The sequence below is a fragment of the Conger conger genome, chromosome 1 (assembly GCF_963514075.1).
Source record: "Conger conger chromosome 1, fConCon1.1, whole genome shotgun sequence".
Classification (NCBI taxonomy): domain Eukaryota; kingdom Metazoa; phylum Chordata; class Actinopteri; order Anguilliformes; family Congridae; genus Conger; species Conger conger.
The window spans coordinates 64,943,057-64,966,552 of record NC_083760.1 but is presented as its reverse complement, the minus strand read 5'-3'; the positions used below and the strand labels follow the sequence as shown (position 1 = coordinate 64,966,552).

Sequence of the window (23,496 nt, the reverse complement as noted above, 5' to 3'; positions counted from 1 at the left end):
CAAGGTTCTGTGGCACTCAAAGTACCAAAATGTTTCATTTGAAAAGCTCATCAGCAACGTCTTTTTTACAAATATACATAATGACATGATTTCTCACGAAAATCCAGAGACCTTGTTGTGCATGGTTTCATTCAAAACGACTTTCTACCAAAGTACGGCAACTGTCTATATCCAAGCAAAGTCTCAAGCAAAGCATGTCGGAATTCTGGGATGCAGTGTCAAAATTGTTAAAACAAACAATATCTAAAAAACAATGTTGACAGTGAACTCCAGAAAATCTTGGTTGAGATTTTGTGCGGATATACAGTTGGTGTAATGTAAAATTCAAAGAAACCATGCTCAAATCAAGCTCTGTGCTTTGAGCGCCTCAAACATTGGCACTTTTGAACACTGAAACTGTCTTCAGGTGTGCCGTGTCAAAAAATCATTTTCAAAAAAGTTAGGATTTAACAAAACGTAAATAAACAAATGTTATTCACAAAAGCCAAAATAAGTCATTAAAATGTTTATTGCGTAATTAAAACCCCAAAAGAATGATTTAGGCCTACTTGTCAGTATGTTGCTCACATTTCAGTCAGGTCAGTATGTTGCTCACATTTCACAGTGGTGTGCCTTCAGATTCTGATTTGCCGTCTCTCCTGTTCTCCTAATGGGCAAGATAGTGTGTGCTAGTTCTTAATTCTGTGTCCATGTTTTGTTTTGTTTTGCATTTTCATGAGCACAGGAGGGAGGGAGGATATGCACATACAATACTGCCAATAAAGTCTGTTTTAGTATCCATCTATCCATCTAGATTTATTTTGGACAGATTTTTGGGCATTTTCCCCCACCCTGGGCAGTTTCAGTGAAAATAATTAGCATTCAAAATTCTTGTCTGTAGTCATACCTTGATATTCCTTTGTCATGTATTACAATGCTAGCTTCATGGTGAGGCTACCTTACTGGTGTATTTGAGGAGTATAATAATTTGCTTATATGGTCATGGTCTATTAGCACTCCTGTTAGTGCTCTTCTCCTGTTAAAATTTTGGTCAGATTGTCTTGTTTTGTTTGACTATCTGATTTGCAGACTGTGGATTAGCGCTAGTCAGCTGCCCTTCTTGGTCCTCTGGTTCTGTTAGCATGAGGAAAATACGTGACTGATTAGCAGACCCTTCTTCCTACCTGAAATAGATGTGAAACGATCTCTAATGAGTAATGATCAGGCGTGACCCATGCGAGTGTCGTAAATGAAGGTGCGTGAAAGTTAAAACGAACAGCGTTTATTAGGAGCTGGAGTCAGAGCCAGTCTCCATAGCAACGGATAATAGGAAAAGATGTGCCGTGTCCTCACGTAGAGCTGGGAGGGCGGGGGTGGTGATGATTGATACGGGCTCACCAGGGGCGTGTTCCTCTGACGTAGCCGGTTGCGACTGGATGTCACTTGCCCCGACTCCACCTCCTGGGTGGCTCAACCTTGAATCAGCAGCCGGAGCTCCAGGACTGTGGAAGCGGCTACGCAGCGTCCCGTTTGCCGGCGTTCGGGTGTTTTCGGGCCGCTCGCTCTGCTCTGGGTCTGAGGGAGGCGGCGTGCGGAGCGGGGCGCGGTCGGGCCGGACGTGTGAAAGGATGGTGACCGCGTCGGCGCCGGACGGCCGGACCCCTGCAGAGGGACTCTGATGATGCAGAGATTCGTGGAGGCGGATTACTACGAGCTGGACTGGTACTACGACGAGTGCACTGACGGTACGGAGCCCGGGTCCGCCGCGCTCCTTCAGCGTGTCCTTTTCACTTTCGTTAGAGGAGAGAGAGAGAGAGAGAGAGAGTGAGAGACAGGGAGAGGGAGAGAGGAGGCAGCGATAATGAGAGAATACTGGTGATGCAGTGATTCTATATATGTGTGTGTGTGTGTGTGTGTGTGTGTGTGTGTGTAATTCTGTTTTAATGCTGCAGTGTCCGTTTGCACGTGCATTTGTGTGGATGTGTGCGTGCGCGTGTGTTTGTAATGTCTTCAGTCTCTTTGCAGTCTATTGCATCAGACGAGAGTAGCTGAGGAGATGTAAAACTCAGTCCTGAAGAGCCCTGTGATGTGATTTCTCCCAGCGGAGATGATTTAGTGTGTAATGACCTTTTTATAAAGTCTGCCAAGACTTAAATGTAATGTAAATTTGATTTATTGATCGATCGATTTACAATCGTACAAGTACAGAAATACCTGCTGTTCATTTCCTTTGCTCCATATCAGATTTGTTTATGGTTAGATTGCTTAGTTTATCGGTTAGATTATGGGTAAACTGGTGCACTGCTGTGTTTGGTCCCTGCTCTGGTTTGTGTGTAACTGGCATGCTGTGGTTCTGTTCCACACGTACAGTAGTAGTTATTAATCATTTTGGTCACTGCTTCTCACACTGCCTGTATGGTGGCTAAATGTGAAAAACAGGTGAAACTAAACCACGGGGGGATGTGTCAAGAGGAGCTGAGTTTCTCCAGAGTTTTCCGGCGTTTCCCAGTGTGCTCAGAGGGTGGAGGTGGAACAGACCCTGGCCCAAGGAGAGCTCGCTTTCCCTGGGCTCAGCCAGCAGCGGGCTGCGTCTGTAACAGGCGTGCTCCATGGCGTGGAAGGCCGACGTGACCGTTTCATAATGTTTCAGGGCCTGAGTCATTGACCACACTCCTCGCTGTGTGCCTTACATAAGCCTGAATGGAGACGCGGCGAGACCGTTGCAGCAGTTTAGCGCGTGGAAGATTTGGGACAAAGCGGGTTTAATGTTTTACACTGAAGATGGGGCAGTAGGACCGGAAGGTGCAGTGTGAGCACAGAGAGAGAGGGAGGGGGGGGGGGGGGGACAGGAGGAAGAAGGGTGGGAGTAAAGAGTGGAAAAAGAGGGAGAGAGGGAGGGAGGGGGCAGCACGCAGAGCTGCAGAGCGGAGAGATGCACGCATGGCGACGCGCAGCACTGACCACATGACCAGGCTGTGTCGCAGCGCATGCTGCTCCGCCGGGTGTCGGTGCGAATATCGATCGCCCCGGCCGACGGGAGGAGGAGAACGGGGGTTCACGTGCTTCCCGGGGCGGCGCTAGAACGCTGTTCTCTCTCTGCCCGCTTTGCAAACCCTCACAAAAGGGCTGGCAGAACCGGGGCGGGTCTTCTCCCTTGTGTAACCCCGCTGTTCTTTGCCTTTATGTTTGTGGTTGCCACGGCGCCTGTGCTGGAATGCAGGCTTTTCTTGCGGGTGTCCGTGAGCCTGAACCACCGCTTTCAGTGCCGCAGCGACACACAGCAACAACAACAGAGAGCGACAATGAGGGTGTCGACGGACGCACTGAAGCGTAAAACCTTCCTGCCAGCGTGTCTCTTCTAGACACCCGTTTACCGGACGAGCGGAGTGAAGTCACTGGGCGGTTTTGTTTGTCATGCGTCCCGGGTGAATTCAGCATACCGCTCCTGTCTGGGTTCCCTTACCTCTGCAGCTCTCCGGGGAAGCCGCATCACATTTCTTAGCAACACTGTCAACACAGGAGACCGGGGAATGGGAAGGAGTTCAAGTTTAACAGTGTTCAGCTTGGCAACAATACAGAGCAACAATTCAAAAATGTAACCTTTTAAAGTATGTGCGATGTTTAAAACGAGCTTTCATTATAAGAGCTTGTTACTTATTTATTTATGTACTTATTTGGCATAATTTGTCATTTAAAAGTGTTAAAGTATACTGTTAAATTGTCGAGTTTCTTTTTAAATAGTTTTCTAACCTGCTCTACTAAAAAAAAGACTTAAATAAGGTTTACTCATCAATTACATGCAGTTGAAGAATAAGTCCTTTATTCTTATTTTTTGTGTTGTCATATAGTCTGTTTGTTGTACTATTATGCAATGCTTTGCCCTCTACCTTACAGTAGAGATTAGACTATTGCTTCCTGTTATTTGGCACTTTGCATGTATTTGCAATAAGAGCAGAAGGACCTACCTGTGGATATCTCTGACCACGCCCTTGGAACAGGTGTGTGTCTGACTCTGCCTTGTCTTGTTTCCATGGTGTCTCTTGTGGGAGCTACCATTCCATACAAGGAATGGGGGGGATCAACTATACCCACATGTACATAAAAGGGAATTGTCGTGGAATCCCAGATAATTGCTACTTCATTTGTGGCATATAATAATACTTAATCCCTTGCCTTTTAACTGGGGTGAAAGTCTTCTCGGAACTGGAGTATTTCTGGGAAGGTTTTTGGTGACACCCCCCCTCCCCGGCGTTGCCTTGGTGGTTGAGCGTACACGCAGAGCTGGGGACACGGGTGCTGTGAGTGTGGGTGTGTTTAGGAAGGCTGGCTACAGGAGCTGGACAGAGCCTCAGACATGGCTGTGGAGCTCAGGCTGTCTGGGTTGGCTTAGACTCTCGCCCCTGAGAACATGTCAGAGCCTGCTCCCACAGAGGAGAGAGGAGAGTACTGCTATTCCCCCGAGCCCTCCGACGGGCCACTTCTTCTGGAGGAAGATGATAATGAGGAGGAGGAGGAGGAGGAGGAGGAGGGGGGGGAGGACAACGATGATGATGATGATGATGATGATGATACTAGAAATGAAGAGTTTTCCCTGGAGGAAGGTACACTCTGTTTTTCGGTATTCCTTTATAATTTTTGCTTTGTGATGTTTTGCATTGTTTTGCCAAGCTGGTTTTTGTGCCAGTGCTTAGCCTGGGGCTTTCTGTTTGATGGGCACACTGCCAAGATGTGCGTTGATTTGCAGTGTTCATGTCTACAGATCCGGCGCAAGAATGGACTGCTATTGTATTCAACCGTGCTAATGGATATGCATTTGAAATACTTTTAGTGCATTTTAGTACATGAGAAATGGAAAGAACATTTGAACTTGGGTGTAAGAGAGGAAAATTCCCGTGTGCACTCCTGTTTGAGGACTGCACAGAACACCGTGCATACGAGCGTACGAGTCGTTTAGCTCAGTTGCCTTCTGCACGTGTGGAGCACATTGATATTCCCTCTCAGGTCCCGAAGTTAAGCGATGCAGACTGTCTCTCCTTGCTTATTGTTGTCTTGAGCAGGGAACTTCGCCCCTGGGTGTGTGGGTGAAGCAGGTAGTACAGAATAGCATCTGTGTGTGGGTAAACAGGAATGCTAAGAGGCAAAACCTGGGCTGGATACTATCAACAACCAAATGCCATCAGTGCACGTCACAGGCTAGGTGCTTCATGACTGCTATGTAATTTTCTGTTCGTAATAACTTTGTGTGATTAATTTAATTAAGGAGCTAACTTAATGTCATCACTATTTTGGATTGCATTCATTTTTGTAAATATACTTGCTGAAACGTGTTGGTTAGTGGAAAGAACAACCGACTGCTGTGAATGTATAGCATGCCTGTACCTACAGTACTGTAGTTCTCTAAAATATGGAAAGGGAAACCAATACTGTAATATATTATTCTGGAGCAGAAGTGGGATTCCAGGTCTTACAATGAATGATCTGATTCCTAATGAACAAAAGATGTATTTTAACAGGCAACACATTGGCAAAATAATTTCACAGTACCACATAGTACTACAGTACAACACTTTCCGCAAGTATATAGCGACTATGGTGGCTTAGTGCATTATTAGTGTTGTACTCGTTATCCTGTGTTCTTGTGTTTTTCGGGTGAACAGTGTTTTGTTTTACCACTGCCTTTTACCTGCAAAAAATGGTTTAATATTAAGAAACTAAACACTGAAATGCACCTCTTCCTGAGTGTATTTGTGTACCTCCTTGGAATTTAGATAATACTTTCTTGGCAATGCCTCTATTAGAAAGTAAGCATTGTCTTATTTTCCTCAGAAGTACACAGTTACACTTGGCAATTGCCAAGATAAGCTTTTGATGAATACAATACAGCCACTTAGATTGCAATAGAGGAGGTGTTTCTAAAGTACTTCAGTTTTAGTTTACCTATTTTTACCTGTGGCCTAGTACTTGGGGGACTGTAGAAGGAAGCATTTGCATTAATTTAGATGAAAACAGGTACCATACAGTACATTATTATGAAATACTGCCAGTTTGTATACTTTGGGGGAAATCTCACCCTTTGAGGGATTTTTATTTTCTATTATAAAACTACTGAATGTAAACCATGTATTTGCTATTATTTTTAGCATTATGTGATGTCAACTATTAAGAGACCCCTGCAGTATTGTAATCGTGACTGAAATGAATGTCATATTCATTCAGGACCGACTGCATTTGTGTTAACTTGCAGTATTTTTGCCAGCTAAAAATGATGCTGCTGAGAGGGTCTTTATTGCTGAGATTGCACTAACTGCAGAGCCTTAGCTGTCTTTGTGCAGCAGTGTAGTATATTATCTTCCACCTATAGTGGCTACCATACTATATGGCATTCCTTTCATACCCAGGGTGTTTAACACCAGTGCTGGGGAGCCACAGTATATGCAGGTATTTGTGGTTTCAGTTCAGGCAGAAGCCAGCTAAGACCTTGAGAACAAGGTGTGTGCATTATTTAGACAGTCAGCAACTTAAATAAAACAGTGGTGCTGAAATTCACTAAAACGCACTGGAGTGTTTGGCACTCCAGGACTGGATCCTGACTCCGTAGGTTGAGGCACTGTTCACTGCATGTAGTCTCCCTCATAGATCTGTGTTACATTCTACACACAGACATATCATCCCTTTGTGTGTAGCTTGAGAACAGTTTGCGTGTTTGATTAATCATTTGTTCAGCATTAGCTCACTATTTACTAATTAATCCAACCCTAATGCTGCCCTTGAATAAGGTGACTTCTGTGTGCTGTTGAGCAGGGAACAGTACAGCTGAAAGGCTTAAAATGCTACAGCTAGCCTGTGCTGAATTTGAGTGTAGGAAGTACTGCAGGCAAGTATACAGTTGTGTTTCCCGGGAAACTTTAAGGGCCCATCCCAACCGGACAATGCGTGAATTCAGCTCCATGTAAATCTGCGTGTGGTCGTGTGCGACGTGTCTGTCCTCAGTAGTGCCCACAGAAAGACGTTTACATGTGGCCTGATTTACATTGTTTCCGTAATGGGAAAGTCAGCTGTGGTGCAGCTTCTCACCAAACGCATTGGGCTGCAGAACCTGAGCATCTGTAAGACTGAACTCTCTGCTGGCCCCCAGCACTGCCCACCCCACATCTGTGTGTTCACTAGCTGGTGGTGGAGGAAAACTGGAGAGCAAGCCTTTGACACGTGCCTCCTTTTTGATTAGAGCTCATTGTGGAGAATAGTGCTGTGTATTAACACAAATCAAACATTTGGTCCCTGCCATGAACTATTAATGAAATACAAACTAGTTCTGGGCAGGTCTGTGTTGTGCGCATGAGGATTGAATTTTTAATAATAACAGGCTGTCGGTGAATCTTATCACAGGCATTAGCCGCCGCTAATGACAGGCTTTCCTTAGCTCTGCAGGGGCCTCATTGTGCATTGTGTGTGTTTTATGGGTGTATATCTTGTGCATTCTGCTTGTATGGAGTGTACTCTGTGCGCCGTGTTTGTTTCTGGCTGGACTCCTGTTTAGTCTGTGGAGTTGCCAGTTATGGTCTCTCTGTAGCAGGTGCAGCAGTGCAGCCTGAATTAAAAGTCTGGCAGGTCGTGGGGTGGGGCGGGGGGCGGGTTCACATCTCCAGCGTTGGCTTTGTCTGTAGGAGACGTTCACCCACGTGAATAATATGATATTGATATGATTGAAAATGGTCTTCCATTTAATTTGATTTTATTTGCATTGCGGTTTTTATTGAGACGCTGTCATGAAGATGCACATGAGAATAGAATGAAAACAAACCAGGACACTGCTGGATGGGACATGGTGTGGTATTTTGGCATTGCTGGTAGTAGGTGACACAGGGTGCAGTTAGGTTTCTTATCATTTCTTTTTCCATAATTCCCCCATTCCTTCCCCCAGTGATATTCATTAAGCAAATTCAAATCTCAAATCCTCCAGAAATTCAAAACCTTTGCTGTGTAACTTTGTATTTGCTTTCCAAATAACTTTACATGAATTCCTTTGATTATGATGCAAAATAAAGAAGAATTACAATGTCTACTACTAATTAGGTCAAGTGAGTCTGATTACTATGCCTTGTTTTTTTGGGCCTGTTTGCCGCAGGAGAGCTCAGTGTATGTGCGCTATGTGAAGAAGGGTGAGTCAGCCGGGCAGGGCCTGGGTGTGGAACAGGTGTCACAAGTCCAACTGATAAGAGCAGGGAGACTGGGCCATGTTGTCATCCTGCATGCCACACATAGATATGGACATTCTCACCGCAGGGGAAAGATGTCTCCTGCACCACAAAATCACCCGTGTGGCACTGGAAATAACCCCTTTCTCTCCTCTCCTCTCCTCTCTCTGCAGTTCTATGTGCTGAACGAGTGGGCCAGATGACTAAGACTTACAATGACATAGATGCTGTGACACGTCTGCTGGAAGAGGTAAGCCTTCACCGAGCGTCCGGCGCTGCGTGGCTAATGCGGCAGGGTCCCTCTATTGTCCGCGCCGGTGAGCACAGTTTACAGCCGCGGCCGTGCGGAGATGCAAAGCAGCCTCACCGTTCGGAAGAGTTCCGGCCTCAAAAGCACAAAAGCTGAACGGCAGCCAGTGTTACCATGGTGCCGTCTCACTCCCTGCTTACAGTAGTTCTGCAACAGGGCCTGGTCCACTGGGGTATGGGGGAGGGGGGTGTTTCTGAGAATAGAACTGATTTCAGCACAGTCCTCTACAGAAGTGGAAGTTCCTCCCCCCCCAACCAGAACTCCTGGTATTCTCTCCCTAGAAATGGAGATAGTGTGATGAAACAGTAGATGTCTGCGTGTCTTTGTGTGGGAGAGTGTGTGGGGTGGGTGTGGTGCAGCACTGGTGGCTAATAGTGGTGATGCTGTGGGAAGTCTTGTCCTCTGAACTTAACTGCCTGATGGAATGTGACGTTCAACAGTGGAGCATAGAGACAGCTGGTCTCATTTATTTATTCTTATCTCTTTTTCTTTTTTTTATGTACGCCCCCCTCCCTTTCCCTATTTGGAATACCCCACATATTCATCAGCACTCCCTGCCACAACATCTGCTATCAATTTGGGAGGCTGCAGTCAGGCATGTGCTCTCCTCTGAAGCACGCCTGCCCCCTACTGCTGCTTATCCTACTGCAGTGGTCGGTCTCACTGACATCAGTGTGTGGAAGGTGCTTCCAACAGCACGTACCTGTATGCAGCTCAACAGGCAGATTTGTGGGGGACTCGGATCAACCAGCTGGGGTTGCTAGCGTGTGCTAAAACTGTCTCCCTGGCTGACTGAAACCCTCCCATCCCTGGCTGATGCTAATTGTGCCTCGTCCTTTGTGGCTGTTGGGCTCAGATTCAGTACGCTGAACACTTCATCTCAGTGCAGTGTGTTTTTACACTGAACACTTCACTTCAGCACAGAGTGTTTCCACTCTGAACACTTCACTTCAGCACAGTGTGTTTCCACTCTGAACACTTCAGCACAGTGTGTTTCCACTCTGAACACTTCAGCACAGTGTGTTTCCACTCTGAACACTTCAGCACAGTGTGTTTCCACTCTGAACACTTCAGCACAGTGTGTTTCCACTCTGAACACTTCAGCACAGTGTGTTTCCACTCTGAACACTTCAGCACAGTGTGTTTCCACTCTGAACACTTCAGCACAGCCTGTTTCCACTCTGAACACTTCAGCACAGTCTGTTTCCACTCTGAACACTTCAGCACAGTGTGTTTCCACTCTGAACACTTCAGCACAGTCTGTTTCCACTCTGAACTCTCGTGCAGTACGTGACTGTGTGTTTGTTCACAGTTTTGCCAAGGTTGCTGATTCGGCTTATCAGTGCTTTTGTGTACTTTGTAATTTGTCGCGTTGTTATGACTTTCATCCTGCGCACCTCCATTTGTCCAGAGAAATCTGGGCGGGCCTAATTGAATCTGAGTCATGCTATTAGCTGACTGTGCCTCCCAGTCTGTGGGCTGGAAAACATTTGGCTTCCTCGTAAGGTTGGGCTGAGATGCAGTCTGCCAGGCATTCTAGGGTTTCTGCTGCATGGGCAGTTCAGTCAGTTGGAGGCTATCTGCTATAGAGAGAGTGGTGGCTCTGTGCCTGTAGTACGCTGTAGGGCAGGGGTGCACAACTCTGGTCCTCGAGGGCCGATCCACATGCTGTTTTTGCTCCAATCACATTCTTGAATTTTAATTTACTGATAGCTATAAATTATCCTTGTTCACTTCTGTACTTGAGCTCAGTCTAATATTTAGGATACACATGCAGTCTGTGACTGTAGCTGGTGCTTACACAAATGACCAAGATATAGTATGATTGAGCTAGTTAAGTAATTAAGAGCAGAAGTTGCCACAGAAGTCTGAAATGGATGCTGTGCACCCCTGCTGTAGGAGTTATAGTGTGGGAAATGGCCGTCTGCAGGTCTGTGTGAGAAGTCCAGGCTCAGCTGAAGTGCTCTGAATGCAGGGCAGGTAGCTTACTGCTAATGAGAGCAGAGAGCAACTGGCCATTCCAAAAGAGAGTCAAAATCAGTGAGTGAAAGGGTAGAGAAACAAACGAAAAAGTGGAAGAGCTCTGCTATGTATGAATGATGGATCTGATATGAAGTTGTAGCCTGAAGCCTCTGATGTTTGTGAAATGAGAATGGACACTCCAGCCTGGACCCTCCAATTAAAATCAATTCAGTCAATTCTTCATGAGCATACGAACATGTATTAACAAGTAAAAAATGTATTAAATTGTAATACCTCTGTATTTTCGCAACACACCATCCTCTTCCTGGAACACAAGATTTTATAAGATTCATTGTGTACCAGTGAAAGAATGGAAGTGTTCTCTTGGCTATGCCTGAATGGTTGGCTGCAGATATGTCCTTACAGTATATTTGTCACACGGCTGCCTCTTGTGTGTTTGCTTTGCACTGCCTAACCCATCAGACAGAACAATGCCTTAATTCAGGACTGCGTCCTATTAGGTATGCACGTTCAATGTTTGTTCTTTGGTGAAGTACTAAGAAGTTTCAGTTGACCAATATACTCAGTTTAGCCTTTTTGCAGTGTATGCTCTCAAATAACAACTAGGTAGGGAAACGTTGGTGGAAGCCAGCCTGCAACCACAATCAGTTCAAAAGATTACATTTATTCATCGACAAGTTTCCGCTAATGCCATGGTCAACACTGAGAACGTCTTTTTGCCGAAACATGTCTGTCAGTAAATTGTATCTACTGCTGAACTGATCATGGTTCCTGTCATTTAAGAGTGCCAGACCCAGATAACAGCCATAGGCAGCAATTTAAAACAGTATGATAGTTGTCCTTTTCAGAGATGACATTGGGAGTATTTGCATGGTGTACATGCCTCTTAGTAAAATCAGTGGTTAACTGTTCTGAAACCCATCTCCTTTTGGTGAAAACATTTGAATATCACGTCTGGTCCAGCCCACAGAGTACAGTGGAAAGGACTGCTGGTGCTAGTACAGCTCTTTGCAAGACACTCAGGTCACTGAAACACTCTGTATACTATTGCTTATTATCCAAGCGAAGAATACATATCTAGTTATAAAATGATACCAGTTTGTTATCGGTAGCAACAAGCAAATTAGCTATTAGTTACCTTGTTGAATTTACAAATATCCACGTGAGACACAACGTGTGTGCAACAATGCTCGCAACGCCCCCTACTATGTTCGTGGATATTTGTAAATTTGTCAATAAAGGGTTTCACAGTTGTTATATTTTGAAGCAGCCCCACATACCTGCAGTGGCTGAGTCTACATTTTCATAAGGTATGAGCTTCATTCCTGCTCTTCCTACTTGCTTTCTAACCAGAGTCTTTATTCCCCACAGAAAGAGCGTGACTTGGAGCTGGCTGCGCGAATTGGCCAATCACTACTGAAGAAAAACAAAACTCTCGGTGAGAGAAATGAGTTCCTGGAGGAGCAGGTGGAGCACATTCGAGAAGAGGTGAGGGTGGCTCGTTTGGGGTGGAGTAGCAGGGGTCAGGGGCGGAGTAGCAGGGGTCAGGGGCGGAGTAGCAGGCGTCAAGGGTGGAGTAGCAGGGGTCAGGGGTGGAGTAGTAGGGGTCAGTTGGGATGCTGGTCTGGGTGGAGGGGTTGGTATCTCCAGGAGAAGGACAGTGGGTGGTGCTTTGCGGGTCACATGGTAGTGATGTCAGGCAGACGTCGTCATGGTGCTGTTGTTCTCCTGCAGGTTTCTCAGCTGCGACATGAGCTGTCTATGAAGGATGAGCTGCTCCAGTTCTATACCAGTGCAGCCGAGGAGAGTGAAGGGGAGTCTACCACCACCACCCCGTGAGTTTGACACCCTGCACCTCTACTAGTGCCCGCCCTCCCCTGACCCTCCCTCCTCTTACCCTCCCAAAACCCTCCTCTCCATGCCTAACTCCTACTTGCCCTAACGCTCCCCTCACCCTCCACCTGTCCTCTTCTCCTCCAGACGTCCTCTAAACCCACCTCTGCTTTCCTTTATGACCACTCAGCATTCTCTTCTCAAACCGTCAAGACAAAGACGGGTCCTCCTACTGCCTATTTGTTAAGTACTGTATGTGCTGTTTTCCTGTATCATTTAGACAGCCCACTATTTACTTATTGTCCATTTGTGCTGCTCGATAATTACCAGAGTAGTTCACCTTGCTGACATTAGTTACTAATTTCGGATTCTAAGAAACCCACATTGTGGTTACATGATGGTCCGGTGGATAGCATTGTTCTCTCACAGTGAGAAGGTCCTGGATTTGAATCCCGGCCGTGGCCTCTCTGTGTGGAGTTTGCATGTTCTCTTCGTGTTCGTGTGGGTTTCCTCCGGGTACTCCGGTTTCCTCCCACAATCCAAAGATATGGGGGAGGGAGGAGGGGTTAACAGGGCATTGCTGTAAATTAGCATGTGTGCTCAGTCAGCCTACCCTGTATATAAATTAAGGTAAATAAATAATTACACCTAACAGACCTCCACACTAGACCCTGTAGACCTGGTCAGGTTATGGTCTTCGTACAGGGCCTGCCTGTGTGCACAGCAGAGCAGACCACCTGGGGGCTCATTACATTGAGTGCTTCAGTGTGAGGTATGGAGTATAGGAAGGCCTCTCCTCCTGAGGTTTCCTTACAGGTTATGCGCCCTGTAGCTGTACTCCTCCTACCTTGTGTGTCTGTTGACACGCATTCAACAGGCTTCGTTTTACATCTTCAGTGTTGGGTTCCCTGCCATACTGAGGCCACATTCTCAGGCGAATCTGATACCTGGTCGTTCATGCCTTGGCTCCAGCTGAAAAGGAGCAGAAGAGAGATAATGGCCTTTTCATTCCACAAGGAAGTTTTTTCTTACTGAGAGCTCTTCGTGTATGACTCAACTGGTTTATCGCTGTTTTCTGTCACATGGGCCTAATGGACACCAGCCTGGAATCCACCGGGGCCCGCCCCTCCTGCCCTACGGTTACAGTAGTGGACAGTAATGAAAAAAACATGGAGCAGCACCTGAGCCATGGGGCTGGAGGCATGGAAGACGTACTGTATTACAGGCAACGTGCACTGCAGAGCAATCATATGAGAGTCCACCGTCCATCTATTCCACCTAGTTTAGTTTCTTCTTTAATGAAGGTGGTCCTCTCCTGTCCTGCTGGCCCTGTATTGCTGGTTTGAACTTGGTGCCAGTGGATTTTGCAGGTATTTCTAACTTGTGCAGGGTCAGGGCCTCCACACCAGAGGGCTGCTTCTCCTGGATTAGAAGAATAGTGTCTGGTAGAGGGAATGGTGATTTTCATACCAATATGAGACTGTTGCCATGGGGCTTTTTCCTCGCTAGTGTTCAAATGCATGTTTGCTGGGGCCGGTTTGAGTTATTTTCTTGTTGATTTGCTCTGATACAAATCCATCAGGCAGACCAGCTGTCATTTGAGCATCAACACAGCACTACAATAGCCACTTTCACAGATTTGCTGTCTCCCTAGGCTCACATTTGTGGGAGTTTTAGGCCAGTGTATTGTGACAAATGGTAAATGGACTGAATTTGTCCAAAGTGCTTTACAATTGATGCCTCTCATTCACCCATTCACACACTCACACACCAACAGTGACAGGCTGCCATGCAAGGCACCAGTGAGCTCCTCGTGAGCTATTGGGGGTTAGGTGTCTTGCTCAGGGACTCTTCGACACACCCAGGGCGGGGGATCGCCAGACGACCGCTCTTTCCTCCTGAGCTAATGTCCCTAATGTTCTGTAAAATGAGGTGCATAAAAAAAAATTGGTTTGTTTTGAAGTACAGAGACATGAGCGGGCTTTGTTTTGTGTGTGGAGTGATAAGTAATTGACACTCACTCTCTCGCACCCTGTCTCCCCTGCTAGGATCCGGCGGAATGAGTCCACGTCCTCCCTGCCGAGTTATTTTCCCCTGGACTCTCTGCAGAAGAAGCTCAAAGAACTGGAGGAGGAGAATACGGTGTTGAGATCGGAGGTGTGACCCTGTGACCCTGTGTCCTGTGTCCTGTCTGAGCACTGCCAGGGAGCCTGAAGTGCCATTCAGACCCACATTTCACTGCAATGTACTATGTCAGGGGGTGCATCCCAATGCTTGAAAAATGCATTCTCCTTTTCTCCACTTTGGGGGGATGTGGGGATGAGATGAGTGGAGAAAAGGTTTTGGGGTGTGTATTGGGGTGTGAATAAGAATGGCCCTTTCTGAATGTATGTGATGAGACTGCTGGTCTTGCCTTAGCCTCTGTTAGCGGTGTTAGCAGAGTTTAATGTTTCTACAGCCAAGCTGAGTGGCAAGCCTGTCATCTGCAAGAGGTAGCAGACAAAAGAAACCACACTAGGTCTTGTAGTAGTATTTGCATTTGTCCACACCTCTGTCAGACCAAGAAAGCAGACATTCATTTACAAGGAGAAGTGTTTCCATGTCTGACTGAGTTGTATGTAAAGTACACAGTGCTGACACTATGTCAGTACTGACACTAACTACAGGAGCTAGTCCTAACTGTGGTGCTGATAACACAGGCTGAGACTGCGATAACACCGTATTTGGGTCTTTTATTCATATCAGGCCTGTCATCTGGAGACAGAGACCATCTCCTATGAAGAGAAGGAGCAGCAGCTGGTGAATGACTGTGTTAAAGAACTCCGTGAGTACATCAAACATATGCTTGAGATGTGAGGGGGTTCACTGTGTGCAAGGTGTGAGAACTGTCCCCTGCATGTGTGAGAAGTGTGTGAGATGATCCACCACACGAGAGAGATCAGGGAGGAGATCCACTATGTGAAACAGATACTATGTGAAGGAATTCACCATGCCAGAGATTCGTGAGGAAATCCATTGTGTCAGAGCTGTGAATAGAAGAGATCTGTGAGGGTGTTCACTGTGGAAGTACATCTATCATATGAGCCAAGCCTGTTGGGGATCTACGGTTGGAAAGAGATTTGAATAGATCCACACAGAAAGACTGAGTAGAATGGCCCTGCCAATAATGTAATATCTACTGTTCATTTTGACAATAAAATTCAGAAGTACCAGTGGAGTGTACAGGTGGGCTGTGTCAGATATAAAAGACAAACGGCAGGAGTGCAGCCTCTGCAGTGAAACAAAGCAGTTTATTTTTGTTATTAAAAATGAAGAGCTGAATGCACTCAAACAAAAGAGCTCTCCAATAGGCTCACAGCTCTGAATCCTCTTCAAGCTCAGCTGCTGGAGCAAAGGCTGCTCTCCTGCTGTTTTCTCAATTCATCTCAACAGGCCCAGTTCAGTACACGTTTGATTACGTCGGCTGATCGTTCAGGTTTTTAAAAATCACAGCTTTTCCATTTTTCTGGATTTATCCTTTCTCAAAATCAATGTACATTTACATTTACATGTAAATAGATTTTTTTTTATTAATTTCATAGTAATTTACTGTTTACTGTTCAAATTTTTTTTTAAAGGTTTATAACCATTCCCTTCAGCATTGTAGTATTTGAGAAAGTCACTATCCCATTCTGTAATATGGGTATTAGGACCACACCGTAGGTGAAAATGGCTGCCATGGTGACCGCTTTTGCCCTCTCGCCTGCCCAGGAGATGCCAACCACCAGATCTCGTCCATCGCCGAAGAGCTGGCGAAAAAGACGGAAGACGCTTCCCGCCAGCAGGAGGAGATCACCCACCTGCTGTCCCAGATCGTGGACCTGCAGAAGAAGTCCAAATCAGTGAGTACCTGTCTGACTGCACCCCACTGTAGGGCTATCATTACTCACCGTAGATCAGTCTGGATCATTATAACCCTGCTCCATGGTACAGCTGCTCTAACACACCAGAGGGCAGTCTATCATCCTCCTCTAGTGTGCTGCAGCCATTACACAGCGTAGAGCAGTCTGGCTCATTATAACCCTGTTCCACATGGATCCAGGCTCACTATACAGCTTGACGTAAGCTGGCTCCTTTTCCAATTTAGTCACCCGGAACCAGGTTTGTTTGGTTCAGGTTTTGAGGGGGCCTACAATGTATTCTTAATCACACTGCCTGCAAAGCCACACAACACAAGCAATCTGTGGGTAGAGTTGACAAGCTGTGTAATCGTGTTCCTTCTGTCAAAATTGGCTGTAATATGGAGAGGCGATAATCATGGAAGGGAAAAAGGCAAATATTTCAGTATTGACAGAAAACAACCAGGAACAATATTGAGTGTAATAAGTCTTCTTGGTCTGGTTTGTGGGTAATGTAATAAAAAACAGACAGGCTGTTTAGTGTCATCAAGTTGAAATCTGTTATTAGTGTGAACATAATAATGTAATGACTTTTGTATCATGGTGTTTCTCTTTTTTTGAAAGGAAGCAGATGCTCTGCCCTCTTTTAATGTTTTTGAAAGGAGGAAAGCAGATAGGTTACAGATAGAGATGTGATTACAGCTTAAAAAGTGTTCCTTCACTAAGACTTATTTTTCACCCGCTGTTGAACCCATACATGTTTTCCTGGATTCCTGCTTTAGTTGCATCTCTTTGGCAGTGTTCAGCAGTGTCTTCACTCCGCTGTGTGTTCTCATGTTGACAGTACGCCGTGGAAAACGAGGAGCTCACCCAGCATTTGGGAGCTGCTAAAGATGCACAGCGTCAACTGACAGCTGAGGTAAGGAAGCTGGGGCCCTTCAGAAACAGACCTGTAACCACTCATGTACAGTCGGGAGCACAGTCAAATGGGACTCAAATGTATGCAAAGATACAGTCTATGACTAATGCCCAAATGCAAGTGACCCGAGTTCCACCTCTTTAATATTAGGATATGCTGCCCCCAAAATGATTCACCATTGGTTGAGATGAAAAAAAAGAACTGTGTGTCTCTTAACAAAATATAGATGCATATTTTATTGTCTTTGCCTGGCAAGCCTTACAAAAAGATTATGAGAACGGATGTGGTGAGTTAACACTCACTCCCCCCTTTCAGTCGATACGATGTATGGTATAGATAACGTGCTCTCTCTTCCTGTAGCTGAGGGAGCTGGAGGAGAAGTATGCTGAGTGCATGGAGATGCTCCACGAGGCCCAGGAGGAGCTGAAGAACCTTCGCAATAAAACACTGCCACTGAGCACGCCCAGACGCTTCCACTCGCTCGGCCTGTTCCCCATGGTGAGAGAGCAGTTTACTCTCTGTGTAATCACTGTACTCACTGCACAGTCAGTTACTCACTGTATAATCAGTGTACCGCTGTATAATCAGTATACTCACCGCATAGTCAGTCTACTCGGTGTATAATCAGTTTACTTACTGCACAGTCACACTACATGCATTATATCCATTATGCTCTATGCTGCACAAATTACTTAAGCTTTATTTTTTCCACGAAGAACAGTTATAGAAGTTTGTAAATGGAAGTCCAATGTCTTCAGTAAAGTGATAATGTGACAGAGTGTGGTGATGAGGAATTTGGTGTGTTATAGGTAATGTGCCAGTTGATCCCCTAACTGTGCATATGTGTGTGTGTTTGTGCGTGTGCGTGTGTGCATCTCTTAGGACTCGTTAGCTGCAGAAATCGAGGGCACAATGAGGAAGGAGCTGCAGATGGATGACCCGGAAGTGGAAGAACAAAAGTGGGTCACCGGCTGACATCAATTTTTACTCTCACTGTCACATCTTTTAGTTTCATGGTGAAATTAGTTTAGTTCTGTCTTTATATCAATCAATTTCACTGTGAATGGTGCGAAAAACAAAAAACTTCCAGTGAACAGTGCAGGCAGAAATGCCTTTTTAATGAGAAGGAATGTGACGGTAATGCAAATAAGCACACATTACAACAGTAATGACAGAGCATCTCTGAACCCACAACATTTCAAACCTCTAAGTGGCTAGGCGACAGCAGCCGAAGACTTAAGTCTAAAAAATAAGTCTAATAAATACCTAATAAAGTGCTCACTGAGTGTAGATTCAACTTGTATAGCTGTGTGGTCTCACTAGGGGGTGCTGTGTGTCTGTTTTGAGCAGAATGCATCATCGGCGAGTCTTCGAGGCGGTGAAGAACATCAACCAGACGGTTCGGCAGCGATCCCTAGGCCCCTCCCCCATGAACATCCCGGGATCCAATCAGTCGTCCTTGCTGAACTCGGCCCGCTCCAGCTGCCTCAGCACCCCCCGCTCCAGCATGTACGGCAGTGACTTCAACAACGTCGTCATCGACAACCGTGCCAACAGCATCATTCAGGAGAACGAGTCTCCTGATGGAAGGTGTGTGAGCGGGAGTTCCACTTTCCTCTGCCTGTCCCCCAAACACAGAGTCTCCGTCCAGGACTGTGACCTTGCGACCTGCCCAAACCCTTCCATTCTTGACCTCCAGTAACACTGCTGCTCATGTAACGTAACCTATTTGTATTAATATCTTGACCTCTGTTGAGACCGTTTGAGTAGTTTGGAGGAGCCTGTGTGTTAAACGTTCTCCCTCATAACAGCTTTTTACTGAATTCAGGTGCTTAAGGGTGTGACACTGGACTCCATTTTGGATGTGAACCCACAGTCTCCTGGTTAGGTGTCCAGTCCCTTAACCGCCATTGTTAACGTCTCCTCCTTCCTCCCCTCTCCTCTGGGGCGCCAGTGTGGACGACTCCAACAAGAAGCCGGGCACGCCGGGCACGCCGGGCTCCCCGGACCTGGAGATGGCCCTGCGGCGGCTCTCTCTGCGGCGGGAGAACTACCTGAGCGAGCGGCGCTTCTTCGAGGAGGACCGCGAACGCAAGCTGAGGGAGCTGGCGGAGCAGGGCGAGCTGTTCGGGGGCAGCCTGACGCCCACCGAGAGCATCATGTCTCTGGGCACCCACCTGTCGGGCCTGTCCAGCCTGTCCGGCCTGTCTCTGCACAGCCGCTCCTACCTGCCCGAGAAGCTGCAGATCGTCAAGCCGCTGGAAGGTGACCCGCACGGGCCCCGGCCTCGCCCCTCCCCCCTCCTCCTCCTCCGCTCCCTGTGGACCCTGCTTAACCAGGAGTCCAGCAGCCTGTCGGCTCCGCCCTCCTTCTACTTCAGAGACGGGCAGCCCCGCTGCTGGTTTGAGATCCCTTAGCAGAGCTCCAGTCCTTCTGATGTGCAGCCCCGCTGCTGGTTCCAGATCCCTTATCAGAGATCCTGTCCCTCCCTCTGACGTGCAGTCCTAGCTAATCATTAATAGGCTTGCCAGCATTCCAAAATAGGTCACCCTGGTGTAAAATCAAGCTATGTCAGCTTGACAAGCTTGAAAATTGAGCTGGTCAAGCTGGTCATAAAGCTGGTTTAGCTTGGCATGAGCTGGTTAACCAGCTAGTGCTGGTAGCTTGTCTGAGCTAAACTATGTTGGGCTGAGAGCTGGTCTGTTTCAAAACCTAGCTTGAGCTGTTTTTTTTTCAGCAGGGCAGAAACAATGTGACGTCACATAGTCCATTACCAAGGAAATGAGCACTTTCAAAATTGATTGATTTATGTCAACAAATTCTGGAAGTGATTACTGAATGCTGTATTTCAGTTTCCCGGTTGTCAACAATGAAAATTGTTTGTTTGTTGATTGGACGTTTGGTGAAACTGAGGCCGAAGAATGATTATATTTTAAAAAATGGATCCTGGCAAGTCTATTCATGACCACAGCTGCATGAATAGGCTGTTCTAAAGAGCAAGCATACCAGTATACCACAAATTTAACTAAATATTGCACATATTTACTTTGTCCAGCAGTCTGCTTGGCATTTTCGCTCTAACTGGGGATGGCTAGACTTTTTATAGATGTTAATATCTGTACATATGAGTAGTAGTTTCTTGTGTATTAAATTATAAGGTTTGTATAAGGCTTATCAGAACACCAACTCTGTGCATTAAATTAGGACTGTTTGCTTCCACTCTGCCAACCCAAATGCAACCAGACCCAACTAGAGCAAATGTATTGATTTCTTGATCAGATGAGCAAACTAAATAAGTGAGCTTTGTGTTTTATTGGAAAGCATGGCTCACAATCTGGCATAATGACAGATACTTTGGATTCTAGTGATGGGTTAGAAATTTACTTAACCTTTCGTGGGTGGTCCAACCAGCCACTGACTTGAGCAGATGATAATATTTTGTTGCCCACCGTGACTGCACGAAATCGAGCAATTACTGATAATATATCGTAACTGGGCTTCCAGAAACTTGGTTCCCCCGTGTGGATAATAACCAATTAAGAACAGAGAAGACTGTAGTTCCAGTAATGTCTGGTTCTTTCCTCCCAGTGTGGGCTGTACACTGAATTCATACAGTGTTCCTGTATCACTCCATTTTGATGTACATATAAAACATGAACAGCAAGAAGGAAGAGTGTACAACATCCATTCATGGCTGTGAAATGAAATGCAATTAGAAGGCCTGTTCATCTGAAAGAACCAAGGCTTATAAAAAAAACATTTGTGAACTGTAACTGTGTAAGACAAAATACTACTAAAACTAAAAACATTGATTGGGTAGCCATTCACTGCTATACACTGCCACCTGCTTTTAGACAGGCAGTACAGTCATTTGCTGTGGTTTCAGTATCTGATGTGAGAGGCTGCTTTTGAAAACTTTCTTTTGACCATATTATATGATGTCTAAACAACAGTTTTGGGCTTTATGCCAGTTTTGGCCCGGTAAGCATGTTCTATTCTCAGTGTATGTATGCCAAAGGTTAGGTACAACACAACTCTATGCATAACTGCTCCTCTCTTTCTCATAGTTTTTATTCTCTTTTGGTGTATGTCTTGTTTCATTTACTTCTTTGTTGATAGATTATTTTCCTCTTTTGATTTCATTCACCTGCCTGTGTTTTATATAATTCCTCAATAAAATCTTACTAATTTCTTAACTATCTCCTTTCTATTTATTTCTCTCTCTGTCCTGCTGAATGTGTATGTACCTAACCTTTGTGCTCTGTTCTGACTACAAAAAGCCCCTCATTAATCAGATTCTCAGTGTCATTTGAGTTGCCCATTTGAGACTTGCCATGTGTCTTCTGTACAGGATATATGCACACCATTTCTGGCTGTTATAATTAATATAATTAAGCTATAATAAGTGCACTCAGTTGTGTGTCATATGATTTGTGTCATATGCTTTTAAAGTAGATCTCAGAAACATGTTTAGTAAATATAATCTTGGCACTTTAGTTTAAATTGTAACGTGCCATTAATAAAGGTCATTGCACGCGTCATACTATGTGGAGTGATAGAGTTACTAGGCCTGCATAAATAGTTTCCATGATGTCATAAACTTTGTTTTATGGTTTCTGTGCACGTGAGTGTGAACGTGTATATGCGTGTGAACGTGCGCGTGTGTGTGTGTGTGTGTGTGTGTGTGTGAACGTGTGAACGTGCGTGCATGCGTGCGTGCATGCGTGCGTGTGTGTTGATTGTAGCTTGATAGTATGTCTGTGTTGATAATGACTACACCTGTTGTGATAACTGTGTTGAAGATGACTCATTATTTTGTCTTAGTGTTGCTGTGATATCTCTGGTGATTAATGTGCTTTTAATAGAATGTCTATGGTGAGATCAGGTGGGAAAGCAGACTGGTCTAACTCTGTTGTAACTCTTGTTTTACTCCACGCTCTGCTGGAAAAAGGCTCGGCCACACTGCACCACTGGCAGCAGCTGGCCCAGCCGAACCTGGGGGGGATTCTGGACTCACGGCCGGGCGTGGTCACCAAAGGCTTCCGGCCTCTGGAGCTGGACCTGGAGGAGGTCTACCAGTTCACTGACTTTGAGGAGGACGAGTCAGGTGACCTTTCGTTCCCGAGCCTTTCTACCTCAGCCCCCACGCCCCCACGGTGCCGCAGCCCCGCCTCCTCCCCCTCGTCTTCCTCCAACTGCGTCAACAACAACAACGACCCCCCCGAAGCGTCCAAGAGCGCCCCCCCGCCCAGCGTCCCGGAGCCACAGGAGGAGCTGTCCGGTGAGGGAGCGGCCTACACCTCGCCCTGACGGACGGACAGACAGACAGACAGACAGACAGACACGCAGACAGAGGCGGGATGACCCACGGGATGCTGAGTTCTGCTGCATTCATTGGCCGTCCCTCATTCCCACCCCCTCCACGCCCGCGTCCACTCACGTGCACACCCACGTGCACGCCCACGTGCACGCCCACCTCACTCCAGAAGCGCGCTGCCACGTCATTTGAGTATATCACCATTTTTTAATTTTTCTTTTTTCTCGATCATTTTTGGCTAAAAGTCCACATTTTCCCTTGCCATGAGTGTGCTGAGAAAGAGATGGTCTATAATTCGAGCTTAAAACTTGTTTGTACAGGAGTGTAAAACTAGAAGTAATGCAAGAGAGAGGGAAGTATTAATTGTATAACGTGGTCGGTGGCCGGTTCATGTGAGATTTATATGATGAAAGAATATATGAATATACATAAGAATATATGATAAAAAAGAAAAATAATTGAGTGAGAAAAACATCTCCTTGAATCTGACAGCTGGTATAAGCAACTGACATCCTGAGAGAGTTGTTTTTATGTGTAGTGCAGTTCTTTACATATTGATACATTAGAATAATACATTAATTAATTATGCATAGTAATTATTTTACAATTAGGTGTTATTTACTGACCATAGTCTTGGTTGCCAGTTGGAGATATGAGGTCTCTTTCTCAGTACACAGCTTTTCTCTCATTGTTTTCCTGGATTCATTTTTCTCCTTCATGTTTAATTTGGCCTCCCTGATCCAATCGTTCCCTTTTAGCCTTTTGTGATTCATGCCAAGTTGACATCTAAACCAATCATGTTTCAGCCCCTGCATCCTGGTGCATCCTGGATAATTGTCTATTAGCACACACAAGCATGTAGACACAGACACATGCATACAAGCATTAAACATACGGCACTGGACTGCTGTCTTGTGCAGGTACCAGGGAAGAAACATGTCTCTGTATCGTGTGTCCCTGTTCTATTAAAAACAGCCTCTCGTGACTGACTGTCAGTAGAACCCGATACTGTGAAGAAAGCTCACACAGCACTTCACTAATTTAAAGGAAACGTGTCTCACACACGCATGTGCATGCACCTT

General features: G+C 45.9%; 1 protein-coding gene across 7 annotated transcripts in view; it reads left to right on the top strand.

Annotated features, from left to right (window-relative positions):
• The window catches only part of trak1a (trafficking protein, kinesin binding 1a), a 39,957-nt gene that overhangs the window by 12,302 nt on the left and 4,159 nt on the right, over positions 1-23,496 (top strand). For 5 of the 7 annotated variants that reach the window (XR_009708240.1, XM_061234055.1, XM_061234040.1 and 2 more), the window contains exons 3-14: positions 8,348-8,424; positions 11,839-11,955; positions 12,202-12,302; positions 14,349-14,457; positions 15,046-15,124; positions 16,051-16,181; positions 17,023-17,097; positions 17,458-17,595; positions 17,980-18,056; positions 18,448-18,687; positions 19,052-19,362; positions 22,049-22,378. Coding sequence is in view for 6 of the 7 variants with exons in the window: in XM_061234040.1 (XP_061090024.1) it covers positions 8,348-8,424; positions 11,839-11,955; positions 12,202-12,302; positions 14,349-14,457; positions 15,046-15,124; positions 16,051-16,181; positions 17,023-17,097; positions 17,458-17,595; positions 17,980-18,056; positions 18,448-18,687; positions 19,052-19,362; positions 22,049-22,378 (1,785 nt within the window). In the remaining variant the exon portion in view is untranslated. Of the gene's footprint in view, positions 1-1,395; positions 1,725-4,504; positions 4,581-8,347; positions 8,425-11,838; positions 11,956-12,201; positions 12,303-14,348; positions 14,458-15,045; positions 15,125-16,050; positions 16,182-17,022; positions 17,098-17,457; positions 17,596-17,979; positions 18,057-18,447; positions 18,688-19,051; positions 19,363-22,048; positions 22,379-23,496 lie in introns of those variants that run through there. The other 2 variants (XM_061234048.1, XM_061234082.1) reach the window with 2 other exon arrangements.